At 70.6% G+C, this 22,885-nt stretch overlaps 6 protein-coding genes across 8 annotated transcripts; 3 read left to right on the forward strand and 3 right to left on the reverse strand.

The window, feature by feature from the left end:
* Positions 1 to 344: 344 nt before the first annotated feature.
* Positions 345 to 2,688, forward strand: SFRP5 (secreted frizzled related protein 5). Its single transcript, XM_080596850.1, has 3 exons — positions 345 to 1,024; positions 1,632 to 1,709; positions 2,087 to 2,688. The coding sequence occupies exons 1-3, from the start codon at positions 499 to 501 to the stop codon at positions 2,425 to 2,427; spliced, it is 945 nt and encodes a 314-aa protein (XP_080452976.1). The 5' UTR covers positions 345 to 498; the 3' UTR covers positions 2,428 to 2,688.
* Positions 2,689 to 4,620: 1,932 nt separating this feature from the next.
* ZFYVE27 (zinc finger FYVE-type containing 27) lies at positions 4,621 to 9,033 on the reverse strand. Of its 2 annotated transcripts, XM_080596841.1 has the most exons (12): positions 8,778 to 9,033; positions 8,616 to 8,686; positions 8,344 to 8,530; positions 8,087 to 8,182; positions 7,793 to 7,905; positions 7,348 to 7,478; positions 7,110 to 7,181; positions 6,923 to 6,943; positions 6,603 to 6,747; positions 6,429 to 6,475; positions 5,556 to 5,637; positions 4,621 to 5,415 (listed from the first exon to the last, which is right to left on the reverse strand). In XM_080596841.1, exons 1-12 carry the CDS (start codon positions 8,996 to 8,998, stop codon positions 5,351 to 5,353), a joined length of 1,251 nt encoding a protein of 416 aa, XP_080452967.1. In that variant the 5' UTR covers positions 8,999 to 9,033; the 3' UTR covers positions 4,621 to 5,350. The 2 variants fall into 2 exon arrangements, with proteins under 2 accessions (XP_080452967.1, XP_080452968.1); XM_080596842.1 differs by lacking the exon at positions 6,923 to 6,943 and having other exon boundaries at positions 8,778 to 9,031.
* Positions 9,034 to 9,260: 227 nt separating this feature from the next.
* MARVELD1 (MARVEL domain containing 1) lies at positions 9,261 to 11,212 on the reverse strand (the record flags this gene model as incomplete). The annotated part of the gene is made up of 1 exon (XM_080596851.1): positions 9,261 to 11,212. The coding sequence occupies one exon, from the start codon at positions 11,210 to 11,212 to the stop codon at positions 10,685 to 10,687; it is 528 nt and encodes a 175-aa protein (XP_080452977.1). The 3' UTR covers positions 9,261 to 10,684.
* On the forward strand, positions 10,992 to 13,245 carry AVPI1 (arginine vasopressin induced 1). 2 transcript variants are annotated; one of them, XM_080596854.1, is made up of 3 exons: positions 10,992 to 11,131; positions 12,529 to 12,823; positions 12,900 to 13,245. In XM_080596854.1, the coding sequence occupies exons 2-3, from the start codon at positions 12,540 to 12,542 to the stop codon at positions 12,970 to 12,972; spliced, it is 357 nt and encodes a 118-aa protein (XP_080452980.1). In that variant the 5' UTR covers positions 10,992 to 11,131; positions 12,529 to 12,539; the 3' UTR covers positions 12,973 to 13,245. The 2 variants fall into 2 exon arrangements, with proteins under 2 accessions (XP_080452980.1, XP_080452979.1); XM_080596853.1 differs by lacking the exon at positions 10,992 to 11,131 and adding an exon at positions 12,129 to 12,284.
* On the reverse strand, positions 13,184 to 20,314 carry PI4K2A (phosphatidylinositol 4-kinase type 2 alpha). Its single transcript, XM_080596837.1, has 9 exons — positions 19,839 to 20,314; positions 17,536 to 17,736; positions 17,147 to 17,278; positions 16,909 to 17,062; positions 16,267 to 16,328; positions 15,706 to 15,805; positions 15,312 to 15,445; positions 14,963 to 15,022; positions 13,184 to 14,842 (listed from the first exon to the last, which is right to left on the reverse strand). The coding sequence occupies exons 1-9, from the start codon at positions 20,256 to 20,258 to the stop codon at positions 14,681 to 14,683; spliced, it is 1,425 nt and encodes a 474-aa protein (XP_080452963.1). The 5' UTR covers positions 20,259 to 20,314; the 3' UTR covers positions 13,184 to 14,680.
* A 143-nt stretch (positions 20,315 to 20,457) lies between these two features.
* Positions 20,458 to 22,878, forward strand: MORN4 (MORN repeat containing 4). Its single transcript, XM_080596858.1, has 4 exons — positions 20,458 to 20,631; positions 21,185 to 21,299; positions 21,399 to 21,508; positions 21,713 to 22,878. The coding sequence occupies exons 1-4, from the start codon at positions 20,565 to 20,567 to the stop codon at positions 21,859 to 21,861; spliced, it is 441 nt and encodes a 146-aa protein (XP_080452984.1). The 5' UTR covers positions 20,458 to 20,564; the 3' UTR covers positions 21,862 to 22,878.
* The last annotated feature ends 7 nt before the right edge of the window (positions 22,879 to 22,885 follow it).

Here is a 22,885-nt window from a genome sequence, read left to right on the forward strand (position 1 = left end):
CCAGCATCCTGGGGTCCGCGGGCTGTCCTGCGCCCCCAGCCCCTGCACCCCACACCCCTAGTCCAGGGGGGGTCTCCCCAGGGGAGGGGGACAGGGCAGGAACCAGGGTCCCCCACCCCATGCCAGGACCAGGCAGGCTGGGGTTGTGCCGGGGGGTAACGGGAAGCACCACAGCCACCTCCCCACGGGGCAGGGAGGCACGAAGCACCCCGGTGCTGAGCCATCCTCCCGGAGCACGTCACCCCCGGTGGGGACACGGCTCCGGGGGGACCCCGAGCAGCGCCGTGCGCCCACCCCGCGGTGCGAGGCAGGGCTGGCGGCGGGGAGGGAGGGAGAGCGGCCTGGCGTGGGGCCGGGGGGCCATGCCCGGGGGGGCCCGGCAGCCGGAGCAGATTGGCTGCCGGCGAGGCCTGCGGGCTCCTTTGAAAGGGCGGCGTGGGAGGCGCCTGGGGAGCAGGCAGCCGGCTCGGTCCCGCTCGGCACGGCACGGCTGCGGCGATGCCACGGGCGAGCAGCCCCACGAGGACGGCGGGCACGGCGGTGCTGGCGCTGCTGGCGCTGCTGGCGCTGGGCAGCGGGCAGCACTACGACTACTACAGCTGGCAGCCTGAGAGCGTGCCCCGCGGGCGCTTCTACGGCAGGGAGCCGCAGTGCGTGGACATCCCGGCCGACATGCAGCTCTGCTACGACGTGGGCTACAAGCGCATGCGGCTGCCCAACCTGCTGGAGCACGAGTCCATGGCCGAGGCCAAGCAGCAGGCCAGCAGCTGGGTGCCCCTGCTCGCCAAGCAGTGCCACACCGACACCCAGCTCTTCCTCTGCTCCCTCTTCGCCCCCGTCTGCCTCGACCGCCCCGTCTACCCATGCCGCTCGCTCTGCGAGGTGGTGCGCGACTCCTGCGCCCCCGTCATGGAGTCCTACGGCTTCCCCTGGCCCGAGATGCTGCACTGCGCCAAGTTCCCCTCCGACCACGACCTCTGCATCGCCGTCCAGTTCGGGAACAGCCAGGCCACCCCGCCGCCAGGTAAGCGGGCAGGGCACTGCGACAGGGGATGGGACACGTGCACACCCATGCAGGCAGGGACACCCATACGGGATGCAACCGCGGAGCCCCCATCCCTGCTCCTCCTCTAGGAGCACAGCCCCCAGGGCGGCAGCAGCCCTGGCTGGGCGCCCCTCGCTGCCTGCACAGAGCTGCCCCAGGGCAGCAGGGAGCGGTGCCGGGGGTGACCTCGGGAGCTGTGTCCCTCTCCTCTCACCACGTCCCGTCACAGCAGCCCAAAGCACCCAGACCCGAGTGCTGCACCTGTGCTGCCCCCTCGCCCCGTGCAGGTTGCTGGTGGCTGTCCCCTTGGGCAGGGGAAGGAACGTCACCCAAAGGCAGACCGGGGTTGGGATCAGGCACTGAGGGTTGTGGCACCCTTCGCCCCGCTGCCACTCTCCCTGCTGCGCCCCAAAGCATTGGCAGGGTCGCTCCACTCCCTGTCCCTCTTGGGAAGCGGGTGCTGGGACTGGGTGCCCCCCATCACCCTGGCGCAGCTCCCAGGGGCTGCCAGGGCTCCCTCAGCGTGTCCCCACCGAGCCGACCCCGGTGACAGCCAGCGGTGACGGCAGCTGGTGTCACCCCGCAGTGTCCAGGATCTGCACGCAGTGCGAGATGGAGCACAAGGCGGACGGCATGATGCAGCAGATGTGCTCCAGCGACTTCGGTGAGTGCTGGGGTCCCCTTCCCTGACGCCCCCTGCCCCTGACAGCCCCAGCTGCCCCCAGAGCAGCTCAGGTAGGGGTTTGGCCAAAAGGCACCGCTGTCCAGGGACAGCCCCGTGGGAACCCACTCGAGCCCTTCCCTTGGACCTTGTGTGTGATTTGGGGTGCCCCAGAAATAGGGCAGCATGGGGGACAGGCAGAACGGGACGTGAGGTAGCGATTTCCCCCAAGACCCTTCCTCAGGACACAGCCCCAGGGACTCGCCGCACCCTGTCCCGCACAGGCACCTGCCCCAGACCCCACAGCACCCAGCAGTGCCCCCAGCACCCCCCCCCCACAGCACCCCCCAGCAGTGCCCCCCCCGGCTGTCCCCACGCAGTGGTGAAGATGCGCATCAAGGAGGTGACGGAGGAGAACGGGGAGCGGCGCCTGGTGGCCGCCCAGAAGAAGAAGGTGCTGAAGCTGGGCCCCCTCAAGCGCAAGGACACCAAGAAGCTGGTGCTGCACATGAGGAACGCGGGCTCCTGCCCCTGTCCCCAGCTCGACAGCCTCAGCGGCAGCTTCCTGGTGATGGGCCGCAAGGTGGGCGGCCGCCTGCTCCTCCTCGCCATCTACCCCTGGCAGAAGCACAACAAGGAGATGAAGTTCGCCGTCAAGTTCATGTTCTCCTACCCCTGCCCCCTCTACCACCCCCTGCTCTACGGGGCCGGGCAGCGCTAGGGCTCTGCCCCGGGACTCCTGCACTCGCCCCGCTCCGCACCCCTGGTGGCACCCCAGGACCCCGGAGATTCCCGGCTGCATTCAAGGGAGCCTCGATCTGCAGCCAGGACCCCTGTCCCCTCCTGAACCCCCAGCTCTGCACCCCCAGGACCCCTGCTCTGCTCCCAGGACCCCTGCCTGCACATACAGCCCCTGCTTCTCCCTTGGCTGCCCCGAGACCCCAACCCCGCGCCCCCTGCCCAGCTCCTGATGACGTGACTCAGACCCTCAGCCTCCCCCAATCCCTCCTCCAGCCCCCCAGAGCATCCCCACCCCGTGTCCCCTCCTGCAGAGCTCGTGCCCCAGCCCTGGATCTCCCCCCCTCCCTTTTGCAGGGACCCCCCCCAGCCAAGGCAGCTCCTTGCTGCCCTCCGTGCCCGCAGACTGCCCCCCCCAGCTCCCACGATCAAGTGCCTGGAGGTGCACAGCTGCTGCCTGGGCTTCCCCAGCCCTCCCTCCCACACAGCTCAATGGGGGGGGGGTCCACCTCCACCCTGGCCCCGCTGCACCCCACACCCCCCTGTCCCAGCCTGACCCCACCCCAGTAAATTATTTTGCCTCGGAGAAGCCTGTGTCCTGCTCCCTGTGGTTCTCGGGAGGCCGGGAAGCAGGGGACAGGGCAGCCAAGGGTGCTGGCTCGATCTGTAGCTCCAGGGAAGGAGCTGCTGGGAGTTTTGGGGTGCACACAAGGAGGCTGCAGATCCTGGATGGGGCGGCCCCCATCCCCAGGCACCCCCAGCTCCTGCCCTGCAGCACAGGGCCGGGGCAGCCCCGGGCTGGCTCCTCGGGGGGGGGTAGCAGGGTCCCCCCGTCCCACTCCAGCCCTGTTTACCCAGCGCATTTTTTGAGCCTGCTGCATTACAGGGTGTCCCGGCCGCCTAGCCAGGCACGAAGATCCCGGGCCGGGATATTTACCCGGCGCCTGGCGGCGGCACACTGCAGCTCCTCAGGGGGAGCCCCTGGGGACGAGAGGGGAGCTGAGGCTGCGGGCTGCCTCTGCCCGGCTTCTCCCAGCACCTGCCCCACGCCAGGGCAAGCCCTGCTCCTGCTGCCCCCCCCCCGGGGGCACCGATCCTGCTCCCAGCAGCGGGACGTGCTCCTGCCCCACCGCCTGCAAGGGGCAGGGCGCAGGCAGCCCCTGCGACAGCCTGGCACGGGGGCAGGTGGGCTCTGCCCCAGCCACGGTGGAAAAAAACCGGGGAAGAAAAACTCGAGTAGTGTTAGGAGGTATTTTCCGACCGAGGCTGCTCAGCGCGCTGCCATAGGAATAAACATCATCAATTATGTCATTTACAGCAAAACTTGAAGTGCGCAAATAAATCCCCATCTCCCACAGCCCGCGTTTATCTGTAGCCCTCTGTATTTTGCGTCACCAGCCTCCTCCTGAGGAGCGTTTAGGCATACATGGACATCGCATTCGTCTCGCCAAGTGCTTTCTCCGGGAAGACGAGTAACTTCTCCCTGTCCCCCAGCCCGAGCTGGCTGGGCTCACCCCCCTGCCCCTCCGCACACCAGCGTCCCCCCAGCGGACACCCCAGCCTTGTAGCAGGCCCAGCACGCTTTGGGCACGCAGAGTTCAGCTTCTCCCCAAATTTCCCGAGGGCAGGGCTCGAGAAAGGGATCCAGGAGCCCACAGCCCAGAGGCTGCCCCACACCAGCTCCCACGCCGCGGGGTACCCCAAGACCCGTGCCCCCGGAGCATCGGTGGGCGTCACAGCCCTGGGGTGGGGGCGCCGCCAGCCCCAGGGCCCGGCCCCCCCCGGGGAGCTGCAGCTGGCTGGCGGGGGCCCGGCTGCGGCCGTTCCCAGCTGCACAGCAGCCAGGGTCACATTCCTGGGATAGCTGCGAGCTTTGCTGTTCGCGCAGGGAAAGGTCACCCTTGTGCGGGCGGGCAGCTGCCGGGACCACCGCCTCGGCAGGGCAGGGAGCCTCGCGCCCGGCCAGCAGGATCAGGCCCTGGCACGGCCAAGGGGGAGCAGCTCCACGCAGCCCCGGGACCCAGGCAACAAGGCTGCTGGATGGCGGAACGACGGAAGCCGCGCTAACAAGGTGGCAGACACCTTCCCTCCACGGCCACGTGCAGGACAGAGGAGCCAGGGCTGCAGAGACATCGGGGAACGGGGCGGCTTTCGCTGGGGCAAGGCAAGGACCAGCTGGTGGCAAGAGATTTATTGGTCGTTCTGTATATACACACACGTTAACCTGCAGCAGAAGCAGCAGCAGTCGCTACGCACACGGAGCAGCACCAACTCGTGCCTCTCCTCCCGCCGCAGCCGAGAGCCGCTCACGCAGCCCAGCCCACGCTCACCCTCTCGCCTCCTCTGCCACAGCCAAACGGGGAGGGGGACGGGGACTAAAACCTGAACGCAGCGAGGCCAAGGAACACGGGAGCGATGAGCAGGGCCTCAGCTGAGCCAGGACCGAGGTCACATCTCCTGGGAAGGCAGGCAGGGCTCCAACTTGATCCCGAAAGCGGTCACCCCGCACAGCGCTCAGGTCAGGACAGAGCCCCGAGGCTGCTCTGCCCCTGCCAGGAGGCGGAGGTAGGACCAGAAGGAGGGAGGACGGCTGCTCCATCACTGAGCCAGGCCCCGGGCAAGCTCTCAGCTGGGTGCAGTCAGTGCTGGGGAGCCCCACTGAGCAACTGGGGCTGGGGGGGGGGGGCAGTCGCAGGGACGGGGGCGCAGCTGCGGGCAGCGCCCTGCTGCAGGGACCCATGGTGCAGCAAACACCGCCTGGGTCTGCCCCCAGCCCCGTGCCGGCGGGGGGAGCAGCGAGCACAGAGGTCCTCCGGCAGGGCAGTGACACCACGCTGGGAAGCGGGCTCCTGGTGAGCAAGGGCAGGGCCCGCAGCGGGCAGCGCGGTGCCCGCGAGCTGCCGCAGTCACTTGGTGAGCACCTGGTTGCACAGCGCGCACACGAACACCGTCTCCCTCTGAGCCTCCGGGGCTGGAAAGGAGGAAAGCGGGTGTCAGACGTCCCCCCCTTCCACCACATCACCCGCTAAGGGCTTGGGACCGCAGCCGCGACCTGCTGCAAAAACCCCCCGGGGAGAGGGAACGCGCCGCCCTCCTCCCGCTTCCACTCACCCGTGGCTCCCATCACAGCCTTGGGAACTTTGAAGGAGCAGCACCTGGAGCAGAAGCTGTTCCCACAGTTACTGCAGCTCCGCTGGGGAGAGAGACAGAGGTGAGGCACTAACTGCAGCACTGGGAGCTCCCCAGCACACTCCAGTGCCAGGGCACTGCCAGCAGCAACCCCGGCTGGAGGGGAGAGGGGGGCAAAGCCCCGGTCGCAGAAGGGCAGCCTGGCAACAGCAGCAGGACACAGTGCCCAGGCCCAACGCTAGATCTGCATGCGAGTGTGCTCTGACACCACAGGAGAGCACTGCAGCCACAGGCTCGGGGAGGTTGACAGACTGTCATTTCCTATGCTGTAATCCTGGAGGGACGCAAGCTCTGGAGGAGTCCCAGACACGCACCGGACTAACCCAGGAGAAAAGGGAGGGGGCCCCAAGCCTGGAGATCAGAAGGCAGCAGGAAGACAGCAAGCAATACGTATCTGGAGCAGGGATGAGGCGCGGCCTTCCCGTACCTGCCCAGGGCTGCGTGACAAGCATCACGCAGGGGACAACAGCTAGGACAACAGGGGTGGCCTATGCTCCTCTGGGCACACGCCGTAGTGGCTTTGAGCCCCGTTCCCACCTCCACACAAGCCCACAGGCAGACCACGCTCGAAACCAGGGCTCAGGAGCAGGTGCCTCGCACGGCAGCACGTGCGGGTTCGGCCTGAGGCAGCTTCCAAAGGCACAAAGGCTCCCTGGCACCATTCGGTATGTGACAACACCCAGCACTTAGCTGAGGTCACCCACGGCCGCGCCGTGACTGAGGACGGCCGAGCACGCCAGACACCCGCTGTTGACAGCTGACTTGGGCGGCGAGCAGGAGAAGCCGAGGACTCACCCTCTTCTTGAGCACAGAGAAGGTGGCTCCGCAGCCCGTGCAGCTCCCTGGAAGGGACAGGGCAGAGCTCAGGCAGGGCTCAGCTCCCCGGGGCCTGAGAGGCACGGGAGCACCCACGCCTGCTTGCCGTGAAGACCCCGCGCCTCCCCAGCCAGCGCGGGCCCCCAGCCTCACCAAAATTGTTGCTGGGGTAGCGCTTGCGCAGGCGCTCGGTCAGGCGCGACACCTTGCTGCGGATCACGTCGTTCTTGCTCATAAAGCCGTTGTCTGGGAGGCTGAGGTCGAAGTCTGCTGAGCACTGAGAGCCCTCGTCGTCCTCCTGCGGAGAGCGGAGGGGCGGCTGGGGGCTGTAGGACTGCCCGCACCCCAGGGACGGGCGCGGAAGCAGGGCGCTCCCCCAGCATCGCCACAAGTCACCGCCAAACCGAGAGCGGGCTGCCGGCTGCAGCCGGGAGCTGATGCCCCCTCGCGCACCCCAGCAAGGCGCTACTCACCAGGACCAGCAGCTGGGTCTCCTTCCCCGCAGCATGGGACAGAAAGGACAGGCAGTAGAGGTGGAGTCAGGCTGCGGGGGCGCCCAGCCCCGCTCCCGCCCTCCCCGAGCACCGACCTTGCTCCCTCCCCAGCCGCCCCCTGCCCCTCTCGGCTGCCCCGTGGGACCAGCCCCGCTCCCCGCCAAACCTCAATAGCGTCCTTGAACTCTTCATCGGGCTCTGCCTCCTCCGCTTCCTCCACGCTGCCAGGGGTAAGGTCCTGCAAGAGGTTCACATCGAGCCAAGACCCCAGCAGGGCAGGGCAGCCCCTCGGTAGCTCAGGCCGGGCGCACCACAGCCGCCTGTGGGCGGAGGGACGGAGGCACAGCCAGCCCTGGCGGCCCCACAGCTCCCACCCCACACGTCCCAGCCCCGCCGCCCCTCACCTCCGTGCTGGTGGGCGTGGGGGTCCGGTCCGGCGGGGCAGCGGCTGGCAGGGGCTCAGCAGGCTCTGGAGCACTCTCGAGGGGCTTGGTGCCCAGACACTGCTCGATCGAGGCCTTGAGCTCCTTTATCACTGGTGGGAGGGGATCAGGGCTGGAGCGAGGGGCGTTCCCATTCCCCCGGCCCCTCCACGCAGCAGCTGGCTGCCAGAACCAGTCTCCAGGGCGCAGGAAGGCCATCGGCACGCGCAAGCCTTCTCTGGCAAGTGCCCTGAGCCCTCCTCTGCTCACACACCGGTCAGGTATGGGGACAGGTCCCATGCAGAGCCCAGCACGGGACACTGGGCTCACACAAGGGCACTGGGAGAGGACGAGGGCAGGGTGCCCAGCTTCGGAGCGCCTTTCCCCACCCCACCCCACCCAGGCCGCCCCCAGGGAAGGCTCTCACCTTGGTAGAACTGGGGGTTGCCCAGGAAGAGGGTGCTGTTGAGGATGGCCATGACCCAGCAGAGCGGCAGCAGGTAGAGGATGCAGACGGAGCCCAGCAGCGCCCCGTAGAACCTGGGGAGGAGCAGCAGGACGCCTCGGTCGTGGCAGATCAACGCCCCCCACAGCACAAGCCCCCTTTTCCTTCGCCTGGCCCTCCACCTGCCCTCTCCAAGCGCATCGATCGCCGCCCCCCCAGACCTGCCCCCCCTCCCCGCTGAGCCCACCGCGGGATGCCCACCGTGGCCCCACTCACTGGGACGACACGGCGGGGTTCTCCCAGTACAGCACCCGGTACGCCGCCTCGCAGCTGCAGCACAGCCCGCTCAGGAAGCCCTCCAGCTGGATCAGGCTGCAACGAGACCCCTCAGGCTCACCAAAATCCGCCCCCCCCCCCCCCCGGAGGCGCACCCCAGCAGCCTGGGCGGCGTGAAGCCGGGCCGCTGGGCGCCCCCATAAGCCCCACGGGGAGGCGATGCCCCATTGCAGGGGCCGGGGGGGGGGGACACTCACAAGCCCTTGACCTGGGCGAGGGCCTCCTGGTGCGAGAGCCGCACGCTGCGCAGCTCCTCCCTGCGCACGCTGTGCTGCCTCCTGCGCACCAGCTCCTGCTGCGCCGGCCGGGCGCGGCACGTCTCCTGCAGGTAGCCCAGCAGGGCGGGCAGCAGCACCAGCAGGGCCAGCACCGAGTACCAGGCGGCTGCGGGATGGGGAGCGGCACCCCGTTACACCAGGACCGGCACACACCGGGGGGGTGCCCCCCACCCCCCTCCCGCCGCACCTACCTCGGTCCAGGGTGAGCAGGAGGAGGTTGAGGCCGAGGCAGGCCAGCAGGGAGCACAGCGGCCGCTGCCACCTGTAAGGAGGGGGGGGGGGGGGAGAATGGGACGAGGGGCGGGCAGCACCGGTACGGGCGGCGGGAGGCAGCGGGCCCGCCCCGCACCTACCGGAGGAGGCAGCGCACGGCCTCGGCGGCGTCCCGCAGCGGCTCCAGGTACAGCTCCAGCCGCCGGTAGCTGCGCACCAGCCCCAGCAGGTCGAAGGCGGCCGCCTTGCCGGGCGGGGGCGGCTCCGGGGGGGGCTCAGCGCCGCCCGCCGCCGGCTCGGGGCCGCCTCCCCCCGCCGCCGCCGCCGCCGCCGCCGCCCCGTCCCGCTCGGCCGCCTGCATGGCGGGAACGCTTCCCGGGGCGCGCCCGGCGGCCGCGTGACGTCACGCAGGCGCGGCCAATCGGAGGAGCGAGGAGGAGGAGAGGGGCGGGGATTCCTCCCTTCGCCCCGCCCCCGTGAGGGCAAAGGGAAGGGCGGAAGCGGCGTCGCGCTGGCAGCCGCCTCGGGGGCCCGCCCCGGTCCCGGTCCCCGTCCCGGTTCCTCCCCCCTCCCGGTGCCGCCCCCCGCCCCCCCCGCCCCCAGTGAAGGCCCAGACACGCAGGCAGCGCCGACAACTCTTTATTTGGGAGCCGAGCCCGGAGGCACCGGGGAGGGGCTGCAGCGGGGACGTGGGGACAGCGGGGACCGGGCGCGGGGGGCGCCGTGCTGGGACCGGCCCGGGCACGGCGCGGGGCCGCGGAGCCCCCAAAGGCAGCGGAGAAGGCCGCGGGCACGGGCCCCGCGGCGGCAGGGGACGTGTCCCCAGCAGGCGAGGCTCGCGGCCGCCGTCCCCCGACGCTCCCCGTCTCCGTCGGGCCGCGGGGGCTGCTCCCGGCCCCGCCGCCGGTGTCCTCCCGCGGCGGTTCGGGCTCGCCCTTCCCCTCCTCCGCCTCGTCGCAGGCCAGAGGTGGAGCCGGAGAGTCCCGCGTGGGGGCGTTCCAGGGCGAGGGAGCGAGAGGAGCTGCGCGGCCGCGCGGGGCGAGCCCCGGGTGGGCTCGGGGGGTGGCTGAGGCGGGAGGGCAGCCGCCAACCCCGCTGCGGGGGGGCACGCAGGGTCTCACCGCGTGCCCCGCTCCCCAGCGCAGCCCCAAGGCCGAGCCAGCAGCGCCGAGCTTCAGGCTGGGGCGGCGAAAGCCCCCTCCTCCCCGGGGGGCACCCGGCTCCGTCCCAGGGCAGCTCAAACCCCAGGGGCAGAGGAATTTATCCCCGTGCCCGGGGGGCACCAGCCGCGGGCACGGCAGCGCCGGAGCCTTTGGCAGCGCCGGAGGCCTTGCTGCCCTCGGCCGCTGAGCGGGACGGGGCGGGGGCACCGCCGGGTGGGGCCGTGCCAAGCATCCGGAGCGGGCCCCGGGTGTCTGCGGGGCCGCGGGGCAGGGAGGGGCTGCGCCCCGCGCAGTTCCAGGAAGAAAGCAGACGTGTTCAGGCTGGGCAGGAGGAGGGGCCCGGGCCGGGGAAGCCGAAATCAGAGCCTCCATTAGAGAACAACAGAAGTGCCGCGCAGCTGGGCGCAGGCACAAGGGGCTGCCGGCGGGGGGGGGGGGCTGTGCCCACCCGTTCCCCTCGCTCGGCTCCTCCGGGCCGGTCTCCCTCTCCCCGTGGGGGCAGAGTTGGCACCCACCTGAGCACGCGGCATCTGCAGGGCCTGGGGCGGGGGAGTTGGGCAGGGCCCCGCGGGGCTCCCAGAAATCACGGTCCCTCTCGAGGGCTTCCCGTTCGGGTCCTTCGACTCGCCTACATCCGTCCATCTTTCTGTCCGGGGGTGCGACAGGGGCCCGAGCAGCAGGCGGGTGTCCGCGCTGTCCCGGCGGGACGCGGGGAAAGCCGTGCTCGGGGAGGCCTCTGTCTGTCCGCCCGTCCGTGCGGGAGTCTCCGGAGGAAGCGCGGTGCAGTCAGCCGGGAGGGGACAGGCGGCGGGGTCACTGCGTCCTGAAGGGGGGCTGCGGTCCGTCCACACGCGGGGAGGAGGGGAGCCGAGCGCCGCGGGGTCTCAGATGATGTCGCGTTGGTCCCGGCAGCGCCGTGACAGGCAGTAGAGCCCGGAGAAGAGGTACAGGCAGGCGGTGATGGCCCCGCAGACGGAGGCGCTCAGGTAGGCGCCGTACAGGCAGTGCTGGCTGTAGCCCGGCAGGTTGCAGTAGCTCTTGCGCCCGGCCTTGTAGCCCATGATGCCGGTGGCGGCCGCGTAGAGCCCCACGGCCAGCGCCAGGTCGTGCAGCAGGTTGGTGAGCAGCCAGCGGGAGCCCAGCCAGGGCACCAGCGCCCAGCGCCCCAGCAGGCTGAGGCCGAAGAGGGCCAGGGTGAGGAGCCAGACGAGGACGGCGGCGAAGAGGGCGAAGTGGGCCGCCCCCTCGTACTTGTGGGCCGCCACGGTGACCCAGAAGGCGGCGCCCATCACCAGCTGCCCCAGGCGCAGCAGCCCCAGGGGGCTCCGCAGGTAGGCGCGGTGCAGGCTGAGGGAGCCGCGGGCCGGCGGCCCCGGGGGCGGCGGGGCGGCGGGGGGAGCCGTGCGGGCCATGGCGGGGCCCTGCCTCGCTGCGGCGCGGCTCGGGCGGGACTCAGCGCCCCGGCAGCGATTCGGGCCGCCGGCCGCTGCCAAACATCTGGCGCGTAGCGGTCCCCCCGCGCGGGGCCTCTCTCCTCCTCCCCCGCCCCGCCTCCCGACGGCCCACCGGACGCCCGGGGGCCTGCCGCTGCCCACCGCCGCCGGGCGGGGTTCGGCCGAGCCCCTCCCGTCCCCTCCCCTCCCCTCCGGGCCCGGCCCGGCCCGTCCCCTCCCTGCGGTCCCCTCCGGGCCCGTCACGCCTCCTCCCTCTCGTCCCCTCCGGGCCCGTCCCGTCCCGTCCCCTCCGGTCCCCTCCCTCCCGTCCCCTCCAGCCCCGTCGCGTTCTGTCCCCTCCCCTCCAGCTCCCTCCCTCCGGTCCCGTCCTCTACAGTCCCGTCACGCCCCCTCCCTCTCATCCCCTCCGGTCCCGTCCCATCCCGTCGCGTCCCGTCCCCTCCCCTCCAGCCCCGTCCCCTCTGGTCCCCTCCGGTCCCGTGCCCTCCGGCCCCATCCCATCCCGTCCCGTCCCGTCCCGTCCCGTCCCGTCCCGTCCCGTCCCGTCCCCTCCCTCCGGGCCCGTCCCCTCTGGCTCCCTCCGGTCCCCTCCCGTCCCGTCCCGTCCCCCCGGTCCCGCCGCGGGGCCGGGCTCGGGGCGCGGGGCCGCGGGGCGCTGGCGGGACCCCGCGCGCCGGGGTCCCCCCGGTGACGTCACGCGGGATTCCCCCTCGGAGTGACGCAGGCGGGCACCGCCCGGGGGCGTGGCCGCGCCCTCCGGGGCTCCCCGCCTCCCTCGCCTCGCTGACGTCACGGGCGCCACGTAGCCCTCCCCTCAGGGAGGCGGTGCGGCCACGCCCCCCGGGCGCCGATTGGTCCGGGCGGGGAGCGGCGGCCGCGGATTGGCTGCGCGGCGCGGGGCGGGCCGGGGCCCGGCGGGTGAATGGAAGGGGCGCGCGGCGCGGGGCAGCGCCGGGACCCCGCGGCGCGGAGCGGAGCGGAGCGGGCCCGGGCGCGGTGACGGGGCGGGGGCAGCGGCAGCCACCGCCAGGTCGGGGCGCGGGGCCGGAGGGGGCGCGGGGCGGCGGGGGGAAAGTGGGTCACGGCGGGGCGGGACGGCGGGCACCGGCCTGAGCCGGGCCCTCCGCGTCCCCGCCCGGTGCCGGGGGGGCTCCGGTGCCCGGCCTCGCCGGCGCTCCCCCGTGCTGGGCAGGCCGCGACCCGCGCCGCCTCCCGGGGCCGGGCCGGGCCGGGGCCCGCCCTCGGCTCACGCCGTCTCTCTCCGGTGCCCGCAGCGGCCGGGGCCATGGGCACGCCGGCTTCGGTGGTGAGCGACCCCCCGGGCCGGGCGGCGCCCGCAGCCCGCGGCCGCAAGCGGGCCTCGGCCAACATCTTCCAGGGCGTGGGGCTGCCGGAGCTGCGGAGCCTGTTCCGGAGCGGCGGGGCCGAGCGGCCCGAGGAGCGCGCCCGCCTCGTCTGGCGGTACGGCGGCCAGCGGCGGATGGCCCGGGCCCTGCGGCGGCTCCGGCGGCGGCGAGCGGCCGAGCACGGCCTCGGGACGGCGGCGCTGCGGCGCTTCGGCCGCCTGCGGTAGGTGCGGGCCGGGACGGCGGGGGGACCGCGGCCGGGCCGCGCCACGCCGCCCTCACCCGCCGCTTCCCCGCAGGATCGCCGAGAAGGAGCCGGAGCCCGGCGGCGGTGGGGCTGAGGCGGCCCCGGGGTCCCCGCAGCAGTGCTGAGCGGCCCGGGAACCGGCCCCGGGGGGCTGCGGGACGGCGGTGCTGCCTGGGCTCACCCCAGACGCGGAGTGCGTGGGACACAAGCGCAGCGGTGAATAAAAGGGGGGCAGAAGCGGCTGCGACCTGGATCCCGGCTGCTGTGCTGGAGCCAGCCCCGAGGGACGTCCCCACACCCGCCCGGTGCTGCTGAGACATGGAGGAGGCCAGGTGAACGGCAGCTCTGTTATTCAGCCGGTTGCATGGTTTAAATACATTACATACATTTCTACAGTGCATTAGAACAATACGGTTTGGGTCAGCCGGAGACGCAGCCAGGCCTGGCTGGGGAGCTGGGGTCTCGCTTCCGCTCCCCTGTGCTCGCAGCATCCTCAGCACAGCCGGGCCCGAGCGCCCTCCGCTCACAGGAGACAAGTGAGCTGCCTTCCCCTCCCAGCCCCCCCAGCAGAGCCCCAGCCAGCCTTCATTTCCCTCCCACCCCCCCCCCCAAGGATGGGCAAACAGGGCAGCGAGACCCACCCCCAGCTCTCCTCAGCGACAGGGAAAGCCACAGCTCAAGGCAAGCAGACACAGGCAGCAGCCCCGGTACCATTTCATACAACACAGCTCAGCAGCTTTTGGGGAGAGGGGACACTCGCTGCCTCGCCCCCCCCCCCCCCCCCCCCCCATCAGGCCCACAAGATTGTCAGCACAGGGGCAGCCAGGAGCCCGCACTGGTCCCCGTGTGCTCCCAGTACCCTAATTCCTGCGTGGCTCCCACCCACGCAGCAGGAAGAGCCCCCTCCAGCTGTCCCCTGTCCCCAGCAGCCCCCCTGTCCCTCAAGGGGGGCACTAGGGACAGCAAGGCTGGAGCCATGCTGGCTGGCCCGACCCCGGCTGCACAGCAGCCAGGGAGTTTTGCTGGGAGCAGGGGCAAAAGCCAAGCAGCAGCAGCTGTGGGGACCTGGCAGGATGGATGGGCTGGGGCAGCAGAGGGTGAGGCTCCAGCACCCCCCAGAGCCGCCTGCTCTTTGCCAGGATGAGCCAGCACCTCTTTCCACTTAGTGTCAAGCCGCACCCAAGCCTGCCCCGGGGAGCAGGCAAGAGCAGGGTCCTCCTTACATCCCCTCCTCCAGCCCCCAGCCAGAGAACAGCCGTTCGTTGCGGTCCCCGCTGCATCGACAGGCAGCGGGAACTCCCCCTGAGGAAAGCAGCTTGCACGGGGTTGGGGCGGAAGAGAGAAAGTGAGGAGGAGAAGAGCACGCCTTTGAGGAAGGGGAGGGCAGTACAACCCACTCCAGGCCTTCCCAGCCCTGGAGCCAGGGGCAGGCACGGCAGGGAAGGGGAAGGCCGGCAGCTGGTGCAAAGGGCTGGACGGATCCTGGCCCGGGGAGCCAGCTCGTCCCAGCCCGAGGAGGCGCGCTCAGAACCGCATGCAGGCCAGGGAAAGGAGGCGTGGGCAGGGTCCCAGCCACGCTGCAGCTCACAGCCACTTCCCGCGCCTCCCCCTGAGCTCCTCCCCAGGCAGGGCTGTACGCGCACCACACAGCCCCAAGGGAGCCGGAGAGGGACCGTGCCCAACCTGCCTGGCTCCTCCGCTCCAGCTGCAGGTTCCTCCAGCCACACCTGCTCGCTGCTCTACCCGGAACGTCACATCCCAGCCACAGGAGCGGCCCAGCTCCTCTCGCAGTGCCAGTCCGAGGCAGCTGAGCCCTGCCCGCGGCTCCCACAGCTACCACCAGGAGAAGAAAGGCTTCCGGCTCTGGAAGCTCTGCGTGTAGGACTCGCTGGCGGCACGCTGGTGGGAACGCGCCGTTTCCACGATCACGGGTGGCATCTGAACCAGGTGCAGGGGACTCTTCCCGTCCTTCAGCGCCTGAGTCAGGTTCAGGATCTGTACGGCACAACGGAGCGAAGCCTGAGCCGCCCCACCGGGGGAACAGAGCTGGCACTCCGGCACCCCCGCTGCCAGACAGGCAGGACGAGGCTCTGGAGCCTCACCGATTTGCCTTACCTGGCCTCTCATGACAGCAATCTGCTTGTGAAACTGCCCCCTGTCAAAGCCAGGGTCCTTCTGCAAGAGAGAGAGCGAAGAACACGGTAGTATCCACCCTCTGCCCCACACTGCTCAAGAGATGACTATTACCCAAGCAAGCTTCTCCCCTCTTGTCCCATACGTTTCCTGCTTCTCCCCAAGCTGTATCTTCAGCTCCTGGCACTGGGGTAACCCTGCTATGCCTCGGCCCAGAGACACCGTGAGGAGCTCAAACACCTGTCTGTCCACCGCCACCCTGACGCAGCACTCCCAGTACTACCCCTGCTTTTCTTCTTCCCAAGCCACCCTCAGCCCCTCCCCAGTTCACCTTGAAGAGCTCATACAGATCTTCCTCCAGGTCTTTGACAAAGTTGGGATCTGAGATCTTGGGGAGAATCAGGTCCTTGATCTCCTGTGAAAAAGGGATTTTGGCCTGGGGCAACCATGCCCAGTAGAAGGGATCTGTGGGAGGAAGCACAAGACATCAGAGCCAGGGAAGATGCAAGGTGACCTCGGGTGCAGAACCGCCTGCCTCTGGGACACAAGGTCCGGCACCACTTCCTACAGCCCCCCCGAGGCAGAGCTGTCTGCGCCCCTGGAAGGTTTGCAGAGAGGCAGCCCAGCTACCGCCTCTTCCAGCCCCCGAGGAAGACGTCCCCAGGACAGACAGCGTGCTGCTGCACAGCTCGCCAGGGTGCGCCAGCACAGCCTGAGGGACTCACACGCTCTCCAGGAGTCCGGGTGCTTCAGAGGAAAGGCCAAGCCATTGTCTATAGCAGCCAGCTTGATGATGGGCTCCTTCACCACCACCCAGTCGCTGTCCTGGAAAGAAGCAGAGCACCAGTTACAAGGCAGGCCGCCCAGCAGAAGCGGCCCATCTCCCACTCCCTGCGGCACCACCGTCAGGGTCTTTGCCCTGGCTACCGGAGGCTCAGCAGCCTTTCACCAGTAATGCAGTCCCCCGCCCACCGGGGAGCGTCGTGGACAAATGCTAGGGCACCTCCAGTCTGGGTGATAACAAAGCTACCCCCACCAGGCCTCCCCCCAAGGACGCACAAGTCCAGCAACGCAGCACGCCCAGTTTCCCCCCACGGAGCCCAAGCGCATCCTCCGAGTCCCACCAGGCCACAACCCGCCGCCGCGGCGGGCAACGAGCAGCCCAGCAGACAAGATCAGGCGCCGGCACGCTCAGAGTCCCAAGCCAGCTGGGAAATCCCCTCCCCATCCGCCAGCTCCCGCGAGCAGGCAGCCCCGCGGACCCCCGCCCAGGAGGAGCCGCTCACCCGCACGCCCGCGCTGTCCAGGGGACAGTCGTACTTGATGAGCCAGTTGTCGTTGCCCCGGTCTGCAGGGAGAGAAAATCAGCCGTGGGGGCCTGCCCGTGCTGGGCAGGAGATAACTCCTCCTCCGACCCAGAGGCGAGGCAGGTTTATACAGACTTCAAGGCCCAACCTCCGCCCCAGAGTCCTTGAGCTTGCAGCAGGCCTGGGAAGCCACATCAGCCCCCACACAACCCGCCCTGGGTGCGACAGAGATCCACAGGGCCCCGGCTCTCGAGAGAAAGGAGGGAGAGGTCAGCTTGCGAGCCCTGGGGTGCGCCTCAAACCCGTTCCAGCCTGGAAGGGGCTTGGATACAGGCAGGATACAGTGGCACAGCCGGGTGCTGGGTCTCTGGGTGTCCCTGGGTCCTTGCAGCTGGCAAACTTTCACCCCAGCACCTGGGTGGGTCCCAGCTGGCTCCAGACCTCCTGGAACGGGACGGCCACGGTGGCGAGTAGCCCCAGAAGCCGCACTCTCTCCAGAGGCAATGCCACCTGGCAGCAGGCAGGCGGTGCTGCCGGGAGTTCTGGGCGCCAGGAGGAGACGCCGAGCCCCTGCCCGCTCTCCAGCTGCCGGGGCGCAAAGGAGCAGGCGGCTGGCCCTACCTGTGTTCCTGATGATGTAGTCCAGCACCACCAGCCGCTCGAACTGCAGCAGCAGCTGCCGGTTGGTGTTCTCGGGGAGCGGCTCAGCCTCAAACCGTCGCAGCCAGTAGTCAGCGTCCTTGTAGCCTTCCACAAAGAGCTGGAAGGAACCCACCTGAGGCAAGGAGAGGCCGCGTTACGGAGGGGCGTAGGGGATGGGGGGGCAGCGATAGGCACGTGCAGGGCCCAGGAGCCCTACCTTGGGCGGCAGGCCGATGCGGTTGAAGCGCTGGCCCACTTTGGGCACCTTCTCCAGGGCCAGCCTCTTTCCTCGGGACTTCACCCTGTCGATGGCACTGTAGTTAAAGGTCTCGCTGGCCAGATACACCACCTGGGGGGACAGGAGCACAGGGGTCAGCAGGGGCAGCCGGCAATTGTCACAGGCTTGCTGATAAAACAGGACGCAGCATTTTGCAAGGTGCTGCCCTGCACAAGGATCCCCGTGGCTTGAGCCGGAGCAGTCCTGGCCCAGAGCTCTCAGCACAAGATCCCCGAGCTCAGCAGTGCCACACGACAGGGCGCAGGCAGAGCCAGGCAGCAGCACACGAAAGCCTCCCCAGGACGAGGTGCCAGCCGCCATCCCCTCACCTTCGTGCGAGGGACAATGTTGAGTTCCAGTTTCTGGTCCACCAGGCTGGCGCCCGCCTCCGACAGGTAGCCCTGGTTCAGGACGAGGCAGTCTCTCCCGAAGCAGCACGGGCAGCACAGCTTCTGCAGCCACTTGGTCCACTTGGGGTTCAGCTGCCCATACGGCTCCTCGTTCTTGGGCTTGAAGACGCCGATGATTTTCTGTGAGCGGCAGAGAGCCAACGCTCAGGGCTTGGCGGAGCCAGGGCACGTGCCCCGAGCCAGCGTGCGGCAGGGACAGGCTCTGCCCTGCCAGCGCAGCTCAGCCCAGCCCACGCTCCCGCAGCGCCCAGCCCTGCCATGCCCTTCCCGTCACCACCCCCAGGTCCAGGAGACTCCTCCTGGGGCGGGAGGGAGCGTGGGGACTGCTGCAGCCCCCCGCTAACAGACACTACCACAGAGAGCAGCTGGGGACAAAACACCCCGGGGGCGCAGGCCTGGGTTTTTAGGTGCCTCCCTCTCCATTCCCTGCCATGAGCAGTGCCCAAAGGCCTCCCAACCTGCTCATCACCCTCCTCGTCCCACACGAGAGCGCTGATGATGCTGTCCCCTGGTAAATATCCCACCGTCCAAAGGTCACTGGGACGGGGCTGGGGGGGAGCAACTGCTCACAGCTGCTCACTGCCTCCATGCAGGGGGGCAGAGGGGGATAGGGCTCCCTGGCTCCAAAATCCATTGAATGCAGCCAATCCTCAACTGACTGGAGAAAATGGGGCCAAAATAGAAAGCAAGCTGGAGGACCTTAGCAGAAAACAAAGTTTTGTGATGCGGGGCCCAGCAGAGGGGCTTGCTCTGTGGGTGCTGTATGTAAGAGGTCACAGGCAGCTCCCGAACAGGTACCCCCACTGCTGCAAGGGGCTCGGAGGCCCCATGCTAGGCGCCGTGCTGTCACCAAGCCAGCTTTGCTGAGCCACGCAGCTGAGATGAAGGCTCGGGGCAGAAGCGAGGTCACCCACCCCAGGGCCGGGCACCCCAGGGGTCTGCAGAGCAGCCCGGGCTCACGGCCCCCTCCGGGATGACTCGGCAGCGCACAGGGCCAGCACTCCTCCCCGAGGCCAGCCAGCCCCGGACGGAGTGGGTGGCACTTCCCCAAGCCGAGCTCCTGCCACGGCATGGAAGTGTGACGTGCGTGTCCCAACACCCCGGTGGGGAACCCCAGGGCAATCCCCCTGTGCCGGGGCCAGAGGCCAGCCCAGGGGAGGTGGGAGCATGACTTTGTCTACTGGGAGGAAGGTTTGAGGGAACGGGAGCAGGTCAGCTGTCCCGCGACCACGCAGAGAACCCCTTCTGAGGTGGGGGAGGCCGAGGGGACAGACAGGCAATCCCCTTATCGGCCCCACGTAAAGGCTGCCAACGTGTCCTTGGGTTTGAGCCTGCCGGGAGCTCTGGCAGCGTGGAGCACGGCGCCGCGTGGAGTACGTACACCAGAGTGACGCCAGTGCTGGAGCAGGGAGCGGAGCCTGACAGCACGGTGCCTGGGGAGCAGCGCTGGCAGCAGCTCGCTCCGAGAACCGCGCAGCACGGACAGGTCCGCCTGGCGCCAGGGCACGGGGAGCCGGGCCAGCACGAAGGCACTGCCGCAGCCCCCGGGGCTGGGGGAGGCACATCCGATAAAGGCACAGCTCGGGTCCCCGGCAGACCCCAAGGAAGTGAGCACGAGGCAAAAGGTTTCCCCTGGTGCCCTCGCCCTCTGCCCCCAACCCGCCCACTGGGGCAGCGCACCGCACTCCCTCCTGGGAGGCAGCGGGGAGGTTCGGGTGACCCTGGGCAGCGAGTCGCAGCAGCCAGCCGCGCACCCTGCCTGTTTGTGGCAGGGCACCCAGGGGACCTGCCGGGTGACGCGGCCAGGAGGGCACGGCCTTCGGCTCCTCGCACACGTCCCCCAGCAGCCCCCAGAGCCCTGCCCTCACAGCCAGGCCTCCTCTGCCCCACAGCCCCTACCGGCCGCCCCCACGGCTCCTCCTGGGCGCCGGGGCGGCAGCGGGAAGCCCTGCACCGCCCCCCCAGGCAGGGGCCCGGCCAGCAGCCAGCCCCCCCCACACGGGGCTGAGAAACGGCGGCGCGAGGGACCGGGGAGCCGGGTCCCGCTCCCGGGGCGCACCCCGGCACGAACTCGCTGAGGGCACCGGGGGGGGGAGCGGCAGCCGAAGGAGCCGGGCGGGCCCCGCAGGTCCCTAGCCGGGCCGCCCCGCGCCGATCCCGTGCCTGCGGGCAGGCGGCTGCCCGGGCCCGGCCCCCCCCGGTTCCCCCCGGTCCCCGCTCACCCCCTGCGGGTCCTTGACGAAGTAGCTGCCGCTGGAGCCCTGCGAGATGCGCTCGGGGTAGATGCCGCGCTCGCTGGCCAGCTCGGCCCGCCGCACCACCTCGGCGAACTCGGGGTCCTCGGGGAACTCGTTCCGCTCCCGCTGCGCCGCCAGCGCCGCCGCCTGGGCTTGGGCCTGAGCCGCCGCCGCCGCCTGGGCCTGGGCCTGGGCCTGCGCCGCCGCCGCCGGGCCCCGAGCGCCGCGCTCCAGCAGCGGCTGCCGCTCGCGGTCGCGGCCGCCGGGGGAACCGGGCGGGGAGGGCGGCGGGGGGGGGACGGGGACGACGACGGCGGCCGGTGTGGCGCGCACGGCTCCGCCCGGCAGGCCGTAGTCGGGGCCCTGCGCCCGCTCCGGGGACACGAGCGGGCTGGTCTCGTCCATCCCGGCACGGCCCCGCCGCTTCCGCCCCGTCACGGCGCCGCGGCGACACCGCCCCGCTCCGGCGCGGCCCCGCCCCGCGCAAAGATGGCGGCGGCGGAGGGAGCGGCGGGGAGGCCGCCCAATGGGAGGCCGCGTTGCTAGGCGTTGCCACGGGGACAGCCAACGGTGAGCGGGGATGGACGCGGGGCGGCGGGGCGGGGGCCGGCGGGGAAGGGGCAGCGCCGCCGCCCCTCGGCGGGACCCCGGCGGGGCGCGGCGCGGAGGGGAGCGGAGCGGCGCCGGGTGGCGGAGGCGGCGGCGGCGGCCATGACGCTCACCAAGGGCTCCTTCACGTACTCCAGCGGGGAGGAGTACCGCGGCGAGTGGAAGGAAGGTGGGGCGGGCGGGGCGCGGCGGGGCGGGGCGGGGATGGACGGGATGGGGATGGACGGGATGGGACGGGGATGGACGGGATGGGACGGGATGGGACGGGATGGACGGGACAGGACGGGGATGGACGGGATGGGACGGGACGGGGATGGACGGGACGGGACGGGACGGGGATGGACGGGACGGGATGGGACGGGGATGGACGGGACGGGATGGGACGGGACGGGGATGGACGGGACGGAGTGGACGGGACAGGGCTGGGCTGGATGGGAGGGGATGGACGGGACAGGGATGAACAGGATGGGACGGGATGGGGATGGACGGGATGGGATGGATGGGACAGGACTGGACAGAACGGGGATGGACGGGACTGGGATGGACGGGACAGGACGGGATCGGGATGGACGGGATGGGACAGGATGGACGGGACGGGACAGAACGGGATGGGACAGGGCAGCCGGTGCTGAGCCTGCAGGTGCGGAGGTGTCCGCTCCCCGCCGTACCGGGTCGGTCCCGGCTCTTTCCACCTCTCACCGTCTCTCTCTGTCGCTGCCCAGGACGCCGGCATGGCACCGGCCAGCTGACATTCGCCGACGGCAGCGCCTACGTGGGGCACTTTGAGAACGGGCTCTTCCACGGCTGCGGCGTGCTCAGCTTCGCCGACGGCTCCAGGTGAGCTCAGCACCCCTCGGGGCTCGCGCTGCCCTGCCCCACCCCGGGCGCAAGCCCCCCGACACCCATCCCCGCCCGTGCCCCCGCTGTCCCGCACAGGTACGAGGGGGAGTTCGTGCAGGGCAAGTTCAGCGGCGTCGGCGTCTTCACCCGCTACGACAACATGACCTTCGAGGGCGAGTTCAAAGGCGGGCGCGTGGACGGCTTCGGTGAGTGCCCGGTGCACCGGGGGGGGGGGGTCTCGCCGGTGCGGGATGTGCAGCCGGTGCCTCGTGCCCGCCGCAGCTCAGCATGTCCCGCTCGCCCCTGCCCCTGCTGTCCTGCCCTCCCAGTGTCTCCCGCTGTGTCTGCCCAGGCCTGGCCCCCGTGTCCGCTGCTCCCGACCCCGTGACTCCCGTCCCTTCCCTCCCCAGGGCTCCTGACGTTCCCCGACGGCTCTCACGGGGTGCCCCGCAACGAGGGCTTCTTCGAGAACAACAAGCTGCTGCGGCGGGAGAAGTGCCAGGCGGTGATCCAGAGGGCGCAGAGCGCCTCCAAGTCTGCCCACAACCTCACGGCGTGACGGTGCTCTGCCCCTGCACCTCCCTCCCTCTGCGGCAGGGCCCCACCGGGCACCGGCTGGCCCTTCAGGGCGGCAGGACCATGGCACTGCCAGCCACCCCCTCGGCAGGGCCAGGGGTCCCCCTGCCACGCCGGGCGGGCCCCTGTGCCAAAACCCTGCTGGTGGGAGAACGGACCCCTCTGCCCCCCACCCAAGTGCCCCAGGGCGGCTCTGAGGCCGCCGTGGTGCCTTCTCCCTCTGCCCACAGCCCTGGTTCTCCCCAGAGCCCCTGCTCTGCCCCCGGCTCCACCAGAGCAGCCGCCAGCAGGGCTGGGGGATGGCGTGGTCGGGGCTGCCACCATGCCACGGGGAGCCGAGCGGGTGGCTAGGGGCCGGGGCTGGCTCCTGGCCCCATTGCCTAGGGTGCCTATGCCGGCGGGCAGCAGGCTGGAGCACGTGCCTGCAGAGGGGCAGCGCCTGGCCCCGCTTTTCCAGCCCCGGTCCCCCGGCGGGGCGGCACCCTGTGGCCTGTGCCCTCGGCGCTGGGTGACTGCCGTGCCCCCGAAGGGCTCAGCCTGCCCATTGCCTTGGGGACATCCCCGCCAAAGGGGACCAGGGGATGCCTGGCCTGACCTGCTCGTGCTGCGTCCCTGGGGAGCTGGGTGAGGACGGCAGCGATGGCGAGAGAGAAGCAGGCTCAGCCTGGGCAAGGGGCCAGGGCAGGGCAGCGCGGGGTGCCAGGGCTGCAGCAGGGGCGTCTGGGCTGGGTGGGCAGGGATAGGGGCACGGCAGGGGTGCAGGCAGGGTGCGCACAGCTCCCCGCCTCGCTCCCCGTGTGCATCCCTCATCCCCACGCGCGCTTGCCTTCACCCCTGGCATGCTCTGGCTCGCAGGGGTAGGGGGTCCCGGCGTCCCTCCCCGCCCGGCCGAGCCCTCCCTGCCGGTCTGTGCCCACACCAGTCCCGTGCCTTGCTGCGCCCCTGCCTTGTGCTGCCGCCTGCACAGGCCTCAGCTGAGTAAACCACGTTGCCAAACGCCCGGGCTG

The sequence above is a fragment of the Anser brachyrhynchus genome, assembly GCF_964034855.1.
Source record: "Anser brachyrhynchus genome assembly, chromosome: 6".
In the NCBI taxonomy this organism is placed as follows: domain Eukaryota; kingdom Metazoa; phylum Chordata; class Aves; order Anseriformes; family Anatidae; genus Anser; species Anser brachyrhynchus.

What these genes read in the sequence shown, in the direction of transcription:
- SFRP5 (XM_080596850.1), top strand. Translation starts at nt 499, where the DNA reads ATGCCACGGGCGAGCAGCCCCACGAGGACGGCGGGCACGGCGGTGCTG. An exon ending in CCAGGCCACCCCGCCGCCAG is followed by an intron (nt 1,025 to 1,631) that starts GTAAGCGGGCAG and finishes GTCACCCCGCAG; the next exon opens with TGTCCAGGATCTGCACGCAG. An exon ending in GATGTGCTCCAGCGACTTCG is followed by an intron (nt 1,710 to 2,086) that starts GTGAGTGCTGGG and finishes GTCCCCACGCAG; the next exon opens with TGGTGAAGATGCGCATCAAG.
- ZFYVE27 (XM_080596841.1), bottom strand. Translation starts at nt 8,998, where the DNA reads ATGCAGGCGGCCGAGCGGGACGGGGCGGCGGCGGCGGCGGCGGCGGCG. An exon ending in GCCGTGCGCTGCCTCCTCCG is followed by an intron (nt 8,687 to 8,777) that starts GTAGGTGCGGGG and finishes CCCTCCTTACAG; the next exon opens with GTGGCAGCGGCCGCTGTGCT. An exon ending in CCTGCTCACCCTGGACCGAG is followed by an intron (nt 8,531 to 8,615) that starts GTAGGTGCGGCG and finishes CCCATCCCGCAG; the next exon opens with CCGCCTGGTACTCGGTGCTG.
- AVPI1 (XM_080596854.1), top strand. Translation starts at nt 12,540, where the DNA reads ATGGGCACGCCGGCTTCGGTGGTGAGCGACCCCCCGGGCCGGGCGGCG. An exon ending in CGGCGCTTCGGCCGCCTGCG is followed by an intron (nt 12,824 to 12,899) that starts GTAGGTGCGGGC and finishes GCTTCCCCGCAG; the next exon opens with GATCGCCGAGAAGGAGCCGG.
- MORN4 (XM_080596858.1), top strand. Translation starts at nt 20,565, where the DNA reads ATGACGCTCACCAAGGGCTCCTTCACGTACTCCAGCGGGGAGGAGTAC. An exon ending in AGCTTCGCCGACGGCTCCAG is followed by an intron (nt 21,300 to 21,398) that starts GTGAGCTCAGCA and finishes TGTCCCGCACAG; the next exon opens with GTACGAGGGGGAGTTCGTGC. An exon ending in CGGGCGCGTGGACGGCTTCG is followed by an intron (nt 21,509 to 21,712) that starts GTGAGTGCCCGG and finishes TTCCCTCCCCAG; the next exon opens with GGCTCCTGACGTTCCCCGAC.
- PI4K2A (XM_080596837.1), bottom strand. Translation starts at nt 20,258, where the DNA reads ATGGACGAGACCAGCCCGCTCGTGTCCCCGGAGCGGGCGCAGGGCCCC. An exon ending in ACATTGTCCCTCGCACGAAG is followed by an intron (nt 17,279 to 17,535) that starts GTGAGGGGATGG and finishes CTGTCCCCCCAG; the next exon opens with GTGGTGTATCTGGCCAGCGA. An exon ending in CTACATCATCAGGAACACAG is followed by an intron (nt 16,329 to 16,908) that starts GTAGGGCCAGCC and finishes CTCTCCCTGCAG; the next exon opens with ACCGGGGCAACGACAACTGG.